Raw genomic sequence first — 20,359 nt, forward strand, 5'->3', positions numbered from 1 at the left:
TTCAACTGGCTGGGGAATTCTGGGAGTTGAAGTCCACAAGTCTTAAAGTTCCCAAGTTTGGACACCCCTGCTCTATGTCTATAAACTTCAACTGGGCATAAGAGGCAAACTTTTAAATCAAGGTACCTCAGTTGGCTAACTTGCAGAATTAAAAATTCGGGTCCCATGACTCGCATGGAATTGAAATGTGGCAAATTTTTAGAAACACTTTATGACAAAAAATTATCATAGCACACACAAAACAGTCATAAAACATTTCCTGTAGTCAGCTCTTGATATTTGACTGGGCTAAATATATAGTTCAACATGGATAGTTTTCAAGGCAGACATATATATGAATATTTCCCTGAATTTTTAACAAAATTTCCAGTATATTAGAAGCTCTGCTGTTGTCGAAGACATTGACAAATCTGTTAAGGAAATGTCTCTGTAATAATGACCCAATGACGTATTGTTTTGTACCTACATGAAAATTCTAATGTTTGTAAAGGGTGTTGCTTTAGAAAATAAGCTCCCTCCCTTTTTCCTGTTCAAATGAGATTTGCTCGGTGATCCAATTGTAACATTGCCTATTTTCAAACTAAGTATGTCTCTTCACAAAATCTGATGGTGCGTCAAGTTCATATATCGTTTTAGTTGTGACCACACTCTGGAAAAATACACATATGTTTTGAGCAGATGTACAATCTTTTACCCTAGATTGAAGTTAGGACTAACTTGCTTCAGAAAATTTTAACAGTGCTGATGAGCTGTGCCTCAGGTCTGTTATAGAATTAGAAGCAACCATTCAGGTCACTGATTCCAAATTTGCTTAATAGGGTAATCCAGCTCTTCATTCATTTATTAATCAAATTTATATAGCTGCCCATCTCACCGAAAACAATTCTGGGTGGTCCACAACAATTATATTAAAAACCGCAGGTATAAAACATAAAGATCCACATGAAAACCAAATCATAAGCAAAGGGAGGATTAAAAATGGCCACCTCATTAATAGAGCCATCTAAACAAAGTCTCCTTTTGCCTGGGAACATCTGATAACATAGCCAGATGTTGAGGCCTTTTTTGGAGTACAGGTAGTCCTTGGCTTATGACCTTTTGAAATTACCATGGGCCCAAAACAAGTGTTTTATTTCTTGTAAAGCACTTCTGACCACCATAAAATGTCATACCACTCCCCCAGTGGTCCTATTTCAGTATTTGGGGCATTTGGCAACTGGCCTCCCTTTGACTGGTTGCAGCATCCTGTAGTCACATGATAATGATTTGTGGATTCTGGCATTTTTTTCTGGTTTCTGGCAAAAAGTATCCATTTGGAATAATGTATTTGCACTTACCTACGTTTGTTTAATGAATCTGGATTTGCTTAACCACCATGGTGAATTGCTTAATGACTATTACAAAGAATATCATAAAATTGGGTCCAGAAATGTGGGTGCCTCAAATTACAACTATAGCGATTTATGACCAAAAATCCAATCCTAACTGCAATCAATTGTAAGTTGATGACTACCTGTATCAATAGGAAATGGAGCTGATCTAATTTCTGGGGGAGGAATGTTCCATAAGGTGCGCTGTAGGGCAAAGAATGCATTTCTCCTGGAAGCCACCAAATGTAGATTCTTAGCCGATGATACCTGCAGCATGCCTACTCTGTTTGATCTAATGGAGACTGAAACATCTCAGACTGATAATTGTCCAGCCTGTGTCTGAACTGCCTCCAATCACTTCTCTGGGTGATTGGTTCTACTTTTCAGCTACTCATTACTACAAAAAAGCTGTCCTTGCTTTCATGTTCAGTTGAAATTAGTCTTTTGATAACTGGAAACTATTATGCTGTTTTAATTATTTTGGGGCAACAGATCTTTGCCCTCTGTGTGACAACCTTTCAGGTATCTGAAGAGATTTTTCCTATAGTCTTTTACCCCTTAAAGCCAAGGATACCAAGTTTCCTTGATTTCATAGGAATTTGTTTCCAGACCTGTGGACCTTATTCTTGTCTTTCTCTGGACATATTTTATTCTTTTTATAATTTACTACCTAGAATGTAACAGCATGAACTCTAACCAGTGCAAAATATTCGACAATTATTTGCTGTGAGTTTTTCTAAATTTTTATCTTGCCTTTTTCATATATAAGTCAAGATGGCAAACATACCAATATTCCTTCCTCCTCTTGTTTTCCCTATAACAACTCTGTGAGTTGAGTTGAGAGAAAGTGATTGACACAAACTCAGAGATTATTTCAATTTTGTTTTCCATACCTCAATCTTCCGTGAATTCCAGTTCTTCCCAAGTGTTGTTATGCATCAGAAATACAGTGCAGGGGGGAAAGACTATAAAATGCCTGATGTTAGATTGTAAAAGGAGTTTTCTGATCTAAACTCTGCAGCAGCAAGTATAAAAATAATATATAAGACAACTTTATACTGCCTAGATTCATATAATTTCCTCTATGTTTTAATTATTCTTATGCTAAAGCTTAAGTAAGATAAAAGAAATTCAGATTCTCTTTTATCTTTAGTTACTGAGTCTTTCAACTAAGGATAAGAAATTCTTGCTTTTAGGTGAAAAGCTTTTATTTAGAGTCTATTATCTTACTATGTAGCTTTTAAGGATTCACCCTTAAATATAATTATTTGAGAAAAAGGTAACAAAGGAAGACATAACATGCATCTAAAATGATGATGTAACCTCTCTCTTTAGCTGATTTCAGTATTGTTTTTTTGTACACCAGTAATTGTATGTGAAATTCATCAATTCTGAATTCTCTGTGGCAGGGGTGTCAAACTTGATTTCATTGAGGCTGCATCAGGGTTGTGTTTTACCTCAAGGAGGGGGTGTGGTGTGGCCAGCTCAACATCACCATTTTCTGCTGCAACAGCCTGCAGCCCTCTGCCAGGGAAAAGGGAGCTCGGGGACCATGTGTGCTCCTTGTGAACTCTGTTTTCAGCTGCGACGGTCTTCTGTAGCCCTCTGCCAGTGAAGCGGCCCCCACAAGCTCTGTTTTCGCTGGCAGAGGCACCATGGGCTGATCCTTCGCTGTTTCCAGGGCAGCCCCGTGGGCCAGATCTAAGCACCCCACGCTCATGGGCCTTGAGTTTGATGCCCCATTTCTATGGAGTGGAATAGAATAGAGGCAGTCCTCAACTTATGACCACAATTGAGCCCAAAATTTCTGTTGCTAAGTGAAACAGTTAAGTCAGTTTTGCTCCACTTTTTGATCTTTCTAGCCATAGTTTATAAGTGAACCACTGCATTGGTAAGTTAGTAACACAGTTGTTCCCCATTGACTTCCCTTGTCAGAAGGTCACAAAAGGTGATTACATGACCCCGGGACACTGCAACCATCATAAATATGAGCCAGTTGCTGAGTGTCTAAATTTTGATCATTTGATGCTGCAATGGTCATAAGTCTGAAAGTTTTTCAGTGCCATTGTAAATTACAGCAGTCACTAAACAAGGTTGTAAGACAAGAACTATCTATATTTTATTTGGCCAAGTGTGGTTAGACACATATGGAATTTGTCTCTGGTACAGATGTGATGAGCCAGGGAATGGCACAAGCAGCTGGCAGTTCAAACCGCCCCTTTATTGCTCCAAATCTCCCCAAACGCCCCCATGTTTCTGGCAAGTCCCAGAGCAGAGTTCTTGCTCCTCATCTGAGCTATGTCTCTCCTACTCATCCTGCTTCTGTTCCTGCCTGCAGGCCTTACTAATTCCGAAAAGCCCTGCCTGGACTGACTCTGCCCTTCCCCAGTTTCCTCCAAGGCCAATGGATGTGCCCTCTCACTCGCTGTCAGTTCTTGTGTCAGCTCATCTTCTGCCTCAGATTCAAACTCCGTTGGGGGCATGACAGTAGAATTCTCTTTACAGATACCCATATTAAATATTCCTTGATGCGTTTTGATTTTTGTTTTGCTAAAATTTGTCTTGAGTAACATACGTGCCTCAGGTAACATACGTAACAGCGTTAATCCAGGTAACTCCTGGGTCACGACTACTTGTACAGTAACCGTTCAAACCTGTGACAGCGCTGAACGAGTGGAGACACGATAGGCCCTCAAAGTTCAGGTCATCGCAGCATCCTCAGAGACACATGATTGTGATCCAATTGCTTGCAATTATGACATTCCAGTGAGCTGCAGTCACATGATGATGGGTTCCAAGGTTCCCTGCCAGCTTCCCATAAGCAAAGCCAGTGGGGAAGCTAGCAGGAAGTCACAATCGTATGACTTCCTTGCTTAATGACCTGCATGGTCCTTGTATAATGATGACAATAGGGTCTGTCATCACTAAGTGACATAGTCACATGACATGTTTATGATCACATCTCTTAGCAATGGCAATTCTGGTCCCAATTGCCATAATAATCCAAGGATTACTTGTACCCACACCTCATTGATCTTGCTGGGCTGAGAAACTATGCAGGATTGCTCCTGGTTAGGACTTGGATGGAAGATTACATAAGAGTACAGATAGACTGGAAGGCTGACATCTATCCTCAAAGAAGGGAGTGGCAAACTGCTTCCATGATGTTACTTGTTAGTGAAGTTCCCAGGAATATGGCTTGAAGAAGGCTTTACTTTCGCATTGTTTTGGCAGTTCTTACATAGTGTCCCCGTTATCAACATTTCAGTATGTCTAAAATTATATTTTACTTACCCTTAGTAGAAACCACATTTACAAAGTAAGTTCCTGCTGGTGTAATGATGACACTTATTTTAATTTTTATTGGATAGTAGATGTGAAAGATAAATGCAGTTTCAGAAATAGTATAAAAAAGGTAGCTGTATAAGTCAGTGGGTAGCAATATAAATCAATAGTAAGACACCAGCACTGAATCTCAATATTCTGTCTTTCAATAGATAGCAAAATGAGTTTATTGTAACCATAACTCATATGTCACAATTTCCAAGATATTTATATATTTATGAGATATTCATGAGACATATTTATATATACCATCTGACAGTCAGTTCTTGACTTAACAACCACAATTGAGACTAGAACTTCTGTCACTAAAGGTTGTGGTCATTAAACGAAGTATGGCCAATTATTTATACACACACACACACACACTATTGGCCTGGTTGTTAAGCAGATCGTGCTGTCTTTAAGGAAACAGTGGTTGGTTTTGCTTATTGGACACTCCTTAGGAAGGTGTTAAGTGGCAAACATGCGACTCCAGGATGCACAACTCTTATAAATACATGATGGTTGCCAATTACCTCTGGGATGCTGTGATGGTTGTAAGTGCGAGGAATGGTCATAAGTAACTTTTTCACGGCTATCATAACTGAACAGTCATTAAAATGGTGGTAAGTCAAGGAGTTTGTCTGTCCATACCTTTCTATCTTATCTATATTTATATCTCTACCTCTATATCTGAATCCAATCCAATTCAGTCTAATCTAATCTTATTTTAACTAATCCAATCTATCTAATGATAGCATATTCTACCTGCACAGAGCATTGGATTTGGCCAGTCAGCCTGATTACTTGCTTTTGACAAAAGTCACTTTTGCCAACTGGAGTGAAACATTGTGACTGATGGTTGTTTATAATGAATACTGTGGCACGCAACAGCTTATTTTGAAGGAGTGCTTCCCTTCACGTTAAATATCTCTCTGAAGATCTAAGTAGTCTTGAGATAAGCCAGGAAATAATATGATATTCTTCTCTGCTTTATTTGTTTATGATATTGTATGTCCCAGATCTGCCAAATATCCCCACTATCTCCATATATACATAAAAACAATCTGATCTGGTTCTTATTTATTGAATTCATTTACACAATTGACCACAAGATGGCATTAAATTGTTTCAGAGGCACTGATCTACTTACAGAAGTTTCTGTTTGTAGAAAATATTAACCTTGTGCACTGATAAAGGTTTCCATTAGGGCTGCTGATCTACATTTTCATCTATTCAAAACAAATATATCTTCAAAAGTGAAATATTCCATCATGCTACATGTCTCTTCTGTTTTCCTTTCCCCTTTAAACCCCTATTTTATATTTATATATAATAAATGTATATATATATTATTTAGTTACGAAATTGTCAAGCGATTAATTTTATGTGACACTTGACGAATGGAGATGTAAGGTCTTTCTTGTTTTCATTTTGTTTTTCCTCTATAAATGTGGTGTTGCATTTTACAGAAATCTACAACTAACCCAGATTTCAAATGTTTACATCTCATTCAAAATAGTTGAGGAGACAGGTTTAGATGACTGGCAAACAGGATGAGACCCCTTAAAGGTAGCCAAGTGACTTAGATGGTCTTTTACATCTTCTGTGGATATCAAAGGAGACTTCCACAAATGAAAGGGCTCCTTTTGTGTCATAACAGCTTTTGATTCCATAATGTGTTACCATTTGCAACTCCACCATCTCAAAGAGACCTCCGACTGCCTGGAGCAGCTGGGAGGCAATGGAAACTGCAAGCATGAGCCAAAAAAACAATTATCTCTCCCCCCCCCCCTTTTTCACTGCTGTTTAAGGAGCAGATAGGAGTTTTGTAGGTTTTCCAGAAAATCTTGGAAGATATTAACAGTGGAAATCAGGGTAGCTTTAATAGGGTAAGTTGCAGTTTAAATTTTAAAAAAATCCAAATAAAAATCACCTTGTGTACAGTATATGCAAGGAAATCCTACTCATGCCCACAACTTTGGTTCTCCAAGCTGAGCTTGTATTCTTTGCTCTTCTGATATGAGAAAATTAGAATGAGTGTGAAGTGTGATTTTATGGGCTGGCAAAGAGAATCACTTCTAGTCTGGTTTGCTTTCCTTTCTCTCGAGTTTGGGACTGGTTTAAGCATGTTCTGAAAAAAAGCCATACTTATATTAATTATTTTAATTTCTCTGTGTTCAGAGAAGTTTAATAAATGCCATATAAATTCCTGTCAAGATTTTTTTTTTACAAATTCCTAGGACATTTTATAGAGGTTGCATCTCACTTTTTGGTCCATTGAAGTTTTTGAGTAAATCTGTCTTATGATTCTGTTTACTGTTTGAAGCTTTTTTTCACTGAGGAGTCTAGCTGGGAATATGAAAGTACCCTCTAAACTTAATTTATAGAGAATTTTTCCTTTTGACCATCAATATGCATTCTTGTTCAGTTTTCCTGTTAGCTTATCTCAGCATGAAGACATAGATCTTAGAAGAGAAAGACATTAATGATGTTTAATGCAAAGCAAAATTTTGCCTGATTTTGGAAGAAATTTCCTCTGTACATTTCTTGTGAAATTTGACTTTTCTTACCTATTATTTGAGGTAATAGGCTGTAATAGAAAGTAGTTGGGTTTTTAATGACATAGATTTGGTTTATGTCAAAGTTTCAATATATTGCAACTACTACCATAGTTAAAATACCTTACTTAATTCATCACTCTGCAGTAGCATATAAAATTTAAGTTACTTATGTTTTAATATGTATCGGTAATGGAATCTGCTGTTTAGTGGAAGATTTATGCAAATGACTTTCTTGTTTCGCATGAATGGATCTTATAGATTGTAAATTTCATTGATTATATAATTACACTGTAATCTGTTATTTGAAAGAAATAAGCAGAATAGAAATGTCTGGTTTAATTGCCTTAAAGGCATGCTTAACACCCTCTTCTTCAGTTGAAACTTTACTGCAATACAATTAAAAATGTATTTTATAGTTATTATTTTATTCTGAAAGTTTACTTTTTATAGCATTTATGATTACTAATATATAGACATATATCTGAACTTTATGATTCAACTACATACTTTTGAACTGATTGGAGATTAAATTTAGGGGGGGAAATGAACAATGAGCTATAATAGGGAAAAGTATCATTGTGTGCAACTATTTAAAGTTTTTTTTTTTTGGCAGAATGATGAAAATAGCAAGGATGGTATACTCTTTGGAGGACAATCATCCTGAAAAACTTCAACTGGGTAGCTGCAAGGATTTGTTCATAGCCTATTTTTGGAATATTCTCCTAAAGAATATCCCCACTTTGTGCAAAGATAGCAGAGATGAGGAAGCAAGCTTCTAAAATGTCAACCAAAAAACCTATTTAAAAATGGTGCTGAAATATTTTCTTCTTCTCTCTCTTTCTTTCTCTTTTTCTCTCCCTCTGTTTCTCTTTCTCTCGTTCTCTCTTTTCAAACCTCTGAGCAACTAATAGTCAGAAACACAGGAAAAGAGTCCTCAATAGAAATAAACTTACCAAAAATAATCTCAACAGTATCGAAAGAAGGCGTAATGTGTCTGTTTCTGCATCCCAACATTCAAAGCTTGCCTTCCTTTTAGACCAAATGTGAAAGCCAGATCTTCATTCCCCTCGAGCAACAAAGGAGGAAAAAAGGTAGACTGCATCCCCATGAGGAGTGCTTTTCTCAAGATGAAGGCAGCAATAAAAAAAGGACAATTTCGAAGATCCTGCCAAATATTTAATTGGAGGGAGTTGATCCTGTTTAATCTGCTTGGATGGGCAGACGAATGTGGGACAAGACAGCCCTTAAATTGGTCCAGAAACCCAGCACCTTGCATTGACCCTGGAAGCCAAGTGGTCTCCAATTCTTGATGCAGTAGGGTCACTTGAGGGTATCCAGAAACTTGTTGCTGTCCAGGCCACCTGTTTTTATGACAACTTCTGAATGCTTTCCAAAAGCAGTTCCCATGTAGAATGCATTGATGGGAGGTGATTAGGACATAATGGGACTGAGCAGGAATGGTTGCAAGTGATACACAGTATGTAATTGCAGAAATCTTGCAATACAATACAATAGTAGAGTTGGAAGGGACCTTGGAGGTCTTCTAGTCCAACCCCCTGCCTAGGCAGGAAACCCTATACCGTTTCAGACAAATGGCTATCCAACATCTTCTTAAAGACTTCCAGTGTTGGGGCATTCACAACTTCTGGAGGCAAGCTGTTCCACTGATTAATTGTTCTAACTGTCAGGAAGTTTCTTCTCAGTTCTAAGTTGCTTCTCTCCTTGATTAGTTTCCACCCATTGCTTCTTGTTCTACCCTCAGGTGCCTTGGAGAATAGTTTGACTCCCTCTTCTTTGTGGGAACCCCTGAGATATTGGAACACTGCTATCATGTCTCCCCTAGTCCTTCTTTCTATTAAACTGGACATACCCAGTTCCTGCAACCGTTCCTCATATGTTTTAGTCTTCTTAGTCACAGGAGCTAGATTCCTTCAGCAGGAGCTCAGGAGGCCCTTGAAATGGTAAAACAAATCTGAGTGGAGAATGACAACTTTTAAGAGCCAAAGGCAGAAGGGTTGCTGCCAGTTTGCCCCGGATCGGGCGAACCGGTAGCTGTGGTGGGACGCTCCGCCCACCCGCCCAGACGCTTCTGCATATGCAAGCACACAGGACCGCGGCTGAACCAGTAGTAAAAAAAATTAGCAACCCACCTCTGACCAAAGGTAGTGCTTTGCTAAAATTATTTGGCTTATAAACCGAAGGCCACTTTGTCTTCCGGGATCATGTTTGAGAATTTTCCTCCTCATCCGGATGTCATACCCCACCCTCCCGCAAGCACTTCTATTGTGCAACTTTTTTTAGAAAATCTAGGAAATATTTGTTATCACTTTATAAATTAATAATTATCCTATAAAAGAGACAGATCAGTATATAATAAAGACTAACAGCAGTAACACTATTTCAGACACAGTTATACTTACCTATAGCCACAGCATTACTATTTTTAACATTGTCATAGCATTTATGACACCCTTTTCATCTTTTTTTCCCTTGAACATTAATTTTACAGCAATTATTTTACTTCTGGTCTTTGTAACACTACATAGCTATCACCCTCATACTAATCTTTAAAAGGCTCTTTCCAGCATCCTCACAAGTTTCAACATAAATAATTTCATTACTTCTGTTTTTATTTCCAACCACTCTGCAGGATTCTACTCGCCTTTGCTCACTTCCCAAACAATTTTCATTTCATCAAAATAATGAATTGTTTGCATTTTCTCTCTTTTAATTTTAGCTCTTTTTGACAACATACTTGGCAACTATTGTTACTTTCTGTGCACCTTGCAGTACACAATACCTTTCTCTCATCCTTATTTTGCAGCAATCTTATAGGTGGGTTTTTTCCTCCTTCACAAGCCACAATTTCACTTCATCAGTCCAGCAGCCGTACTTTTTCACACTTAGTTTAGTCTGAAAACGCGAATGGCACTCTGTAACATTTTTTTTTACTTTGTTCCAGTTTTCCACTTTCTTAGATATACTTTCTGTTCATTCTAATATATCTTGTAACACTTTTTCATGTAGAATTCATACTTTCCCTGTTGGCAGTTTCATTTACTTTCATTCTTTTTTCTTTCACTTCCTCCTTTTCCATTCTTAACATTACAGAATAATGATCTGTCCCACAATCAGGATCTTGCTTCATTTTATATCCTTCACTAATTCTTTTCAATGAACAATTTTCTCATGAATGAATCTGATTTTTTAAGACTTATATTCAATTCTTTACCATGTGTATGTACATGTATTTAAACCATGTATACAAAATAGATGTTTTTCTCTGAAACTCAATAATGATCATTCTATTTTATTCTTAGTTCTCTGAATGGCACAATCACTTTGACTATATCCTCATCTTATTTCCATCAATCCATTCACATCCTCCAAAAATATTTTTTCTCTGGATTGCTTTCATTCAGGATGTTGTATGATTTTCTCCCAAGCTCATATTTTCATTAGCACTATTCACTGTAATGAGCTTTTGGCAACCTATGGATTCATACTTTCATACAAAGCCAGAACAAAACTGACATCAATTACTACTTTTGACAAATATTTTAACACTTTTGCTCATAATTAAATAATCACTTCTTTGCTCATTTTCACCAGCTCTGCTCTGTAGGTTCAAGTTGTCCATAATAAAATCTTTAACATCCTTTCCCAAGTGTTAACCTGTTTACGGGAAAGCACATTTCTAACTCTAAATTATCATTTCAGCGAAGTTGAGGGTATGAAGCCATTTTGAACTCATGGGGATATGTAAGATATGGAGAATATGTTGTTGCAACAACAGTTTTTCAAATATTTCTTTGCTGCCAGTCAGATTGCATTCCCACTCTCCCCTTTTGCAATCTTCTGACCAACAAAGTCAATGTGGAAGCCAGATTCGCTTAACAACTGTGTCATTAACTTAACAACTGCATTGATTCACTTAACAACTGTGGCAAGAAAGATCGTAAAATGGGGCAAAATACATTTAACAAATGTCTCATTTAGCAACAGAAATTTTGGACTCAATTGTTATCGTAAGTTGAATAATTCCTGTACTGTAGATGAATATTGGATTGCACTGCCATACAGCAAATTACTAAAATTCACTAATAAAAATATTGCAGCATGTTATCTAATACTTTGAGTTTAAATTGTATTTAAATTGTAAAATGATTTATTTTGGCAACTTTGGAAGCCTTGAGCTCAGAAATGCTCACTAAATGAACCCAAACAGCAATATCGTACTCAAAATGGAATGATTCGAATTTGAAACAGTTGAAATCCAGAACAGATTGATTGATATGTACCATCAAATGCTTTTTAATTCCTAGTGACCATATAGATCAGGGGTATCAAACTCGTGTCCTGTGAGCCGGATGCATCATGCATTGGCCACGTACACAGATTGATTGATTGATATGTGCCATCAAATCCTTTTCAGTTCCTAGCGACTATATAGATGAGGGGTGTCAAACTCATGGCCCACAGGCTGGATGCGTCATGTACTGGCCATGCCCACGTCCGGTTTAGCAAAAGGGAAAAAAGTCATGATACGTCACGTGATGATGCCGTGACGGCACAAGTTTGACACCCTTGTCATAGATAAATTTTCTCCGTGACAATCTATCCCCAATCTGTTCTTTCAAGTCTCCCAATGGTACACTTATCTCCACTGTAACTGAGTCAGAACATTTTGGTATTTTTCTTGATTCTGGCTTCCGAATATATTTCTTAATTAATCAACAGTCACAGCAAATTTATTGGCATAATTTAACATCCCTTTTCCATGTTGAGAAATAAAGAACAAATAACAAAATAGCAGAGTTGGAAGGGACCTTGAAGGTCTTCTAGCCCAGCCCCCTGCTCAAGCAGGAGACACTGTACTACTTCAGACAAATGGTTGTCCAATCTCTTCCCAAAGCCTCCAGTGTTAGGGCATCTACAATGTTTGGGGGCAAGCCGCGCCACTGATTAACTGTTAAATTAAAAGTTTATAGGTAAATAATTTGGAGATATTTTCTTCTACTGTATAATAATTTCTGATACCTACACTTTGTATTTTTCTCTAGTATCCCAGTCCCATGGAGAAAAATGTTATTGCTGTAAAAACAGTAGAAGAGAAAACAGGTAAGCGTTTTAAAAAATGTTCAGCTCTGCCCAACTTAGCCTTGATTCAGGGATCTGCGCTCTAGTAAATTATGGTTTAGATTATTGCAATATGTTCTATATGGAACTGCCCTTGAGGATGATCCTCAAGTAATCCAAAATACAGCAGCAGGAATACTGATTAGAACTGGGTATTGTGAAAATGTTAAGTCAACTTTCCGTATTCTTTGGCTCTCATTGCAATCCACATTCAAGTGCTAATATTAACCTAGAAAGCCCTTTATGGTATAAGGCCATGTTATCGGAAGGATTTTTATTTATTTGTTAGAAGTTATAAGCTACCCAAGTCCAATGGTCTCCTCCTGGATGTTTCTACCTGTGCCTGGAGGTTGTTTTCAGAAATGTCTGTCCCTGGCCAGATATATGCACACATCTCCATGAAAACACACACGCACGCATACACACGAGAAGTAAAAGCTTTACTTAGAATTTAGTAAATATAAGCAATGATAGGCAGAGCTTTTGTGAAAATCTTCCTAACGTATTTCCACAAGTGCAAGGTCCGCTTTTCAGATCATTGAATGCCACTTTGCACAGGCCTCTGTGTCTCCAGGGCGCAGGCCCATGGCTTGCATATCTTTGTTGATGGTGTCTTGCCATCTCTGTTTTGGGTGCCCGCAAGGTTGCTAGCCATTGACTTCTAGTTGGCAGGCAGTCTTGGCAACATTGGAAGGTGCTGATCTCAGGACATGTCCATACCAGTGGAATCGCCCTTCTCTCATCTTCTCTGCAATTGGCGCCATACTAAAATGTTGTTGAATGTACAAAAGCAGCAAAGCCTCAAATTCCCAGGCTATTTGCCTACAATGAGCTCGGAATAGCCAGAGTGCAAAATGGGGAGCAGAAATAGATTACAATCCAAAAATCCAAATGTGTCTTCAGAGCCTGGTTCCAAGAAGTGGCGTTGTCTCAGGGAACAGGCTCAGGATGCAAATGCATAGTATTCTAGCAAGCAGAGCAGTTGCCCCCAACAAAATTACCAGACAATGCTGGCTCGTAATGGATCCTGTGTTGATCTGTTCTTCTCTGCACACAGTTCAGCATGCTCTGGTGGGAGGGGGAGGAGATCTGGGATCCAGCCTTCATCTGGTTCCAGCTGACTTGAATGTTCCTCAGTCATGCCAGCCTTAGATGCCTAGTTGCTAAGCTTCCTTTAAGTCTGATATTTGTCTTGAGCATCTTTAGCAGCTTCCTCATTTCAGACTCTTCTGAGTCTGAGCTGGCCTTCACAAGAGACCTTATTGCTGAGATGCAACAAAAGAGTCACCAGGCTGAAGCCTTTTCCATAGCAGCTGCATGATTCTGGTGCTAATTTTATTAACTTTTTGGCACTAGGCAAATATGTATTAATGCTTTAAACCAGTGGGGAAATTCAATTTTTTTTTACTACTGGTTCTGTGGGCGTGGCTTGGTGGGCGTGGCAGGGGAAGGATACTGCAAAACCTCCATTCCCACCCCACTCTGGGGCCAGCCAGAGGTCGTATTTGCTGGTTCTCCTGACTACTCAAAATTTTTGTTACCGGTTCTCCAGAACCTGTCATAACCTGCTGGATTTCACCCCTGCTTTCAACATTTTTAATATATTCATGTTAATTTAAAATTTACATGTTGCATGGAAATATTTTCATTAATTGGATGGCTGTTTTAATTTTTATTGTATATTTTAATTCAGTTTAGTTACAGTTTTTACATTGCAGTTTTAATGCAACCGCCCTGCAAAAACCAGTTTTCAAAAGCCACATTAATAAGTAAAACAGATTTACTTTCTTCTTTGTTTAAAATGATCAAGAAAATGTTCAGTTAACTTCATGTAACTGAGAACACATTCAAGTGTATTCTAGAATGCCTATTTAATTTTCATTCACTAATAGAAGTATAATAGAACTCTACAGAAAATAAATCTTTTGTTGTTGAGTGTATTGCCTTTAATTAGTTTAAGAATATTTATGAGACGATGCATACTGTAATAGTGACATGGTATTTTTAGATAGAAATATACAAAATACTTTGAAATTATAGTCATTTACATCTGTTTCAGTTAAGTCTCTGGCCTAATTTTGGAAATGAAACTTCTGTAGTTTTCTAGGTGGGTGGTCTGTTTTAATAGACTGGGTTGGAGAATGAGTATGGTGCTATAAGTTGTCCTAGATCTTTTAGTAGCATGTGTAATCATCAGTCATGTGGTCTTTTGCACTTCTATTTTTTCAGTGATGTAATTAACAGATTAACAGAGTTGGAAAGGACCCTTGGCTGTCTTCTAGTCCAATCTGCTGCTCAAACAGGAGACCCTATACCTTTTCAGACAAATGGTTATTCAATCTCTTTTTAAAAGCCTCCAGAATTAGAGCATCCACAACTTCTGAAGGCAAGCTGTTCCGCTGGTTTATTTTTCTCACTGTCAGGAATTTTTTTCTTAGTTCTAGGTTGCTTCTCTCCTTCATTAGTTTTCAATTATTGCTTCTTGTCCTGCCTTCAGGTGCTTTGGAGAATAGGTGGACTCCCTCTTCTTTGTGGCAGCTCCTCAGATATTGGAACTTTGCTATCATATCACCTTAGTCCTTCTTTTCTTTAGATTGGCCATACCCAATTCTTGAAACCGTTCTTAATATGTTTTTGTCTCCAGGCCTTTAATCATCTTAGTTGCTCTTCCCTGCATTCTTTCTAGAGTCTCTTTTTTATATTGTGGTGACCAAAATTAGATGCAGTATTTAAAATGTAGTCTTACCAAGACCTTATAAAGTGGTACTAAGACTTCATTGATTCTGTCCTCTGTTAATGTAGCGTAGGATTGCATTATCCTGGATTACTTTAACAGAGGGACAGAATCAATGAAGTTTAGCTCCATTTTATAAGGCCTTGGTAAGACTACCTTTGAAATACTGCATCCAGTTTTGATCACCACAATATAAAAAAGATGTTGAGACTCTAGAAATAAGGCAGAGAAGAGCAGCAAAGATATTTTTTTGGCAGCTGCTGCACATTACTGGTCATATTTAAATGATTGTCTACTAGGACTCCAAGATCCCTCTTGTAATTACTGCTATTGAGCCAAGTTTCACCTAATCTCTATTTGTACATTTGGTTTTTTCCCCCCTAAGTGTAATAGCTTACTTTTTCTCCATTGAACTTCATTTTGTTTGATAGGGCCCATTTTTCAAGTCTGTTGCGATGCTTTTGAATCTTGAACTTATCTTCTGGGTTGTTGGCTATTCCTGATAACTTGATGTCTTCTGCAAATTTGATGAGTTCCCCTTGTATTCCCTCATCTAAATCGTTTATGAAAATATTGAAGAGTACTGGGCTTGAGACAGAACCTTAGCACTACACTGCTTACTTCGCTCCATGAAGATGAAGTTCCATTAAGGATAACACACTGTGTGTGGTTTGTCAGTCAGTTACAAATTGTGATGATGCTGTCTATCCCATATTTTTCTAGTTTACCAAGAAGTAGGTTGTGGTCTACTTTGTCAAATTGCTTACTGAAATCCAAGTATACTTTGTCCACAGGGTACCGCTGGTCTGCTAATTTATTCATTTTGTCAAAGAATGAAGTAAGATTTGTTTAGCAAGATCTGTTTCTGTCAAATTCATGTTGGTTTCTGGTTATAACTTTGCTTGCTACTAGGTGTTTGCAGATCTGTTGCTTGATTATCTTTTCCAGGATCTTCCCAGATATTGATGTCAGGCTGATTGGTCTGTAGTTTCCGGATCTATTTTTTCTCCCTTTTTGAGGATAGGAACAACATCAGAATTTTTCCAGTCCTCTGGTAGTTCCCCAGTACTCCAGGCTATTTGAAGGATATGGTTCACTGGTTCCGAGATAACTTCTGCCAGCTCCTTCAGAACTCTGGGATGTAATCCATTAGACCCAGATGGTTTGAACTTGCCTAGAGTAGACAGGTGTTCTCTTACCATTTTAATTTTAATTCCTAGTCTGTCTTTTATGGATCTGTTTTGGTAGGTTGGGGTATTTCTTCTTTTTGAATGAAGACAGATGCAAAAAATAAAATAAAAATTAAGTAGCTCTGCTTTTTCCTGCCTTCCATCACTTCCTTGTCATTTTCTCCCGTTAGTGGAACAATTGTTTCTTTGACTTTTTTCTTGTTTTTTGTATGTTGAAATAAACATTTTATTATTATTATTGATATTTGTTGCTAGTCTTAAATTCATTCTGAGCCTTTGCTTTCCTAATTTCCTTTCTAGCAATTGAAAAATACTTTCAGGATTTCAAGAGTACCCCAATCCTTGGAATTTTATTTTTAACCAGAATATATTTGCTTGCCTTAACCTTGTACAGATCCTTATGATGCTGTGCCTATATGTTTGGGTAGTCTAGAGTTTTTAGACAAAGTTAATCAGTGTTTGTCCTTCCTGCTTCCCAGCTGTTTGTCCTTTGTGTCCATCTAGAAGGCCCACCTCCTTTGCACGCATCTAACAGACCTATTTTCATTTCCTTTCACAAATGAAAAAGCATGTTATAAGCATCCCTCATCATCCATGTGTTTATTCTTGATTATTTTATAAATATACATGCAAGGTTCTTCTAAGGTAACTTAGAAATATATAAACATTAAAAATTCCAAAGTAAAACTCCTGGTAAAATAATATATTTTGATCAATCTTCTGCTGGAGTGGGGCAGGTGAGGCAAAGTCAACCAACTACAGTTTGTTTTACGGTATTTATTCACATGCATCTAGTGAGAAAACTAAATAAATCTTTTTGACCAGTTTAGTTGATGAGGGCAGATAACCTAAACAATGAATGTTTTGCTTTAGCTCTTTGGTGGAAGTGAAGTAAACTGGCATTCCAAACTTCCTGCATAGCTGACAACATAGTGTTAAAGCTGTAAACAAACACCATTCTGCTTGGTAGAGGAATGGAAGGAGGACACGCTATAAAAACGCATACATAATAGCAGGATAACAATATTTTAAGCCTCTGTGGGCAAGGAAGGGAGAAAGTGATTGAAAATTGGTCTACCTTGGGTTCAATTAGAAATGAAATAAGCTGAACTTGGGCCAGGAGATGACAGGCAGTATGATGAGAAATCATTGATATGTGAGAAAAATAACATCTCTCTCAGCATTTGAAGTAACATTGCTTGGGAAGGCTGATGCATTCACTTAACTAAAGTAAGCTGCATTGAGTTCTATGATTCTTTAGAGTGAACATGGATAGGATTGCACTGCCAGCTAATTACTAAAATTCACTAATTAATGTATTTCTTGTGGTGTTAGGTGTACAGATAATCTTCAATTAGCAACTGCCTCATTTAATGACTATGAAATTATGATCTTCACAGGTCTGTAAAGCAAAGGAAAGGTAAAGAGCTTAAGCACAGCTGTAGTTCATTTAGTGACAGCTTTGCTTAATTTGCAATATCCCAATTGTAGTCATTAAACAAGAACCACATACATTACTTTGAGTTTAAATTGTTTTATATGAAATAATCTATCTCAGCAATTTAGGATGAGCTCAAGTCTTGAGCTCAAAAATGCTCACATGAGCATCAGAAGAGTGGCTGAAGTTCTCAGCATTACAGTAATGCTGATAAATGTTATGGATATCAAAGAAAAACTGGCTATTTTTTTAAGGGGAAAATAATGTGAAAGGGAGGCCCATATATTTGGGTAGAAATGACATGATTTCTATATCATGAAAATTGTCATTTGATAGTCATTCAAGTGCCAGATAACTACTGAGTAGATATATTTAGTGCCTGGGCCTTTTGTGGATCCTGGTCTCAAAATATGGCACAAGACAACAATTGTTTCACCTGAAACATGTGGTTTACAGGTGAAATGTCTTAGAGCAGAGGTGAAGCATCAGTAGATTTTCAGATGGTGCTGCAATGCAAACTTTGGCATCTCTCACCAATAACCCTGCTGAGATTCCTCACTGGTTCCTCCAGTCCATTTAGAGAGCTGAGGAATAGAACTGAATAAATATAATCCTTTGTTTTTGGCTCTGTAGTTTTTAATTGCTACCATTTGGGTAAATACTGACTTGAGGTGCAGTCGAGAGAGAAGAAAATCAAGTTCTTGGTCAATTGCTATCCTCCACTGTACTGAGCTGACATTTCCTTGGAAGCTTTAGAGATAAAAACTAGTTAATCCATAGCTTCATAATCTTAATTGCCTACCTGCCTGGACCATCAGTTTTCTATTTATCTTTCTGCCCTGTAATACCTCTTTTTTTCCTTGAGACTACACTCTGGTCAGATTTGAGACGGAGTGCTAGGTGTTGCCTACCCATCTTGATAAGGAAACATATACCGTACGTACATACTGTACATACATACATACAATAAAATTATTTTCTTCAGTTGGTAGGAAGTATTTAATTGCTAGTCCCTGGCAGTTATAATGGAATGTTTGATATTTTGCAGCAGTGAGTAAAATGGAGCTATATAATTTTGTTCAGCTATGCATAAGCATCCCATTCAGTTTCATATATTTTTATGACTACTGCATACCTGCTGAAAATTATGCTGGAGCAGGAAATATAAGTAAATTCAGGATTGTGAGAAAATTCCTATGAGCCATTTTTCTAAGGTAAAAGCTGAATCTCATGACAATGTGTGGTTGGTGTCAAAAGGACTAATTCATTCCTTAGTTCTATGATTCATTTCTGTGGTTCAAATAATTTAGCAATAATAATCATCTGTGGATTATATCAATTATGTCTTCTTTTTCTAATACTCAAACTCTTCAAGTATCTTTTTTTTAAAGCTCTTAGGTTTTTTTTTTAAAACCACAGATTTATTCAACTATTGTTCTTTGACCCTAAATGACTGTCCCAATCCCTTCCCTCCCCCAAGAACTGCCTTCTTATCCATTGTGGCTGTCAGATTGGGGTCACAGAGGAGAAATGACCTGTCGTCAGGAAAAAAAAGGATCTCATTACAATATAGCTACTAGTACAAAATACACTAAAAGGATCTGCATCTATAATACAAATACTAGCCAGGAAATGAGTAAATAAATACTACTTCTGGGAGGAATTGGAACCAAGATCGGTCATTCCACCAACCCAGTTTCCAACTGTTGCCTTACATGTTTTGTTTTGTTTTTTAAGGAAATAATATGTTGGAAGGGATACCAAGTTATTTTTCAAAATATTCAAACTTTGCATTCGGCATGGCATGCAATTTCAATACAATTTTTTCTTTGGGATATAATCAGCATATGATTCCCTGTAAATATGTCAAGTGGGATATCCATATACAGTGCCACTACATCTGTTTAAAATGTACTGCAGAATGCTGTTTCCAGGGAAGAAATATTCAGATAAGGTTTCAGAGAGAGTTGCCTTTTTTCAAGAGCAAGTAATGGCCTTGCTCCAGGCTATTTGCCCACCCAGGTTATCAATTAACATCTTCCTGAAGCTTATGGACTTAATCTTAAATCATTAAATATTAAAATGCAAATTGATTTTAGAAGCCAGTCATGTTTGCATTTTAGGTCAATACCTATAATTTGAGAAAGGGTCTGTTCTTTAACTTTCAGAAAAGAGCTTTATTTTTGTCACTGATTCAGTTCAGAGCAAAAATAAATGTTTGTTGTCCAAGAAAATCGCTTTATACTTCAAACATTGGCATTGCTAGATGGCAGAGAGGTAGTTTATACTCTTAGGATGTTCTTTAGAATGCAGAGTGAGAAGAATGAGCTGTTTTTGCTCTGAAGTGCTGACCCAGGAAGATACTTGAAGCTTGTAACTAGCAACACAAGTGCCTCCGAAATTAACTCCCTGACTGCTATTTGCAAAATTTACTGTGATTTCAAGGCAGTTCCAGGAAGTTCTAAAAAGTTTGAACTTAGCATTGTATTTTATGCTTTGTTATCACCATCACAGTAGATTTAAATCAGTTTTCCAAGATTACTAGGTAGGGTTGTTGCAATAAAATCCTTCCTAGATTAGCATACTGCAATATTCTTTGA

General features: G+C 37.4%; 1 protein-coding gene across 1 annotated transcript in view; it reads left to right on the forward strand.

Moving 5' to 3' along the window:
* Positions 1-20,359, forward strand: part of PRELID2 (PRELI domain containing 2) — a 37,252-nt gene that overhangs the window by 3,849 nt on the left and 13,044 nt on the right. The window contains exon 2 of the mRNA XM_081936019.1: positions 12,322-12,379. Coding sequence (XP_081792145.1) covers positions 12,322-12,379 — 58 coding nt within the window. The remainder of the gene's footprint in view (positions 1-12,321; positions 12,380-20,359) is intronic.

The sequence above is a fragment of the Natrix helvetica genome, assembly GCF_964273705.1.
Source record: "Natrix helvetica genome assembly, chromosome: 1".
Taxonomy (NCBI): Eukaryota; Metazoa; Chordata; class Lepidosauria; order Squamata; family Natricidae; genus Natrix; species Natrix helvetica.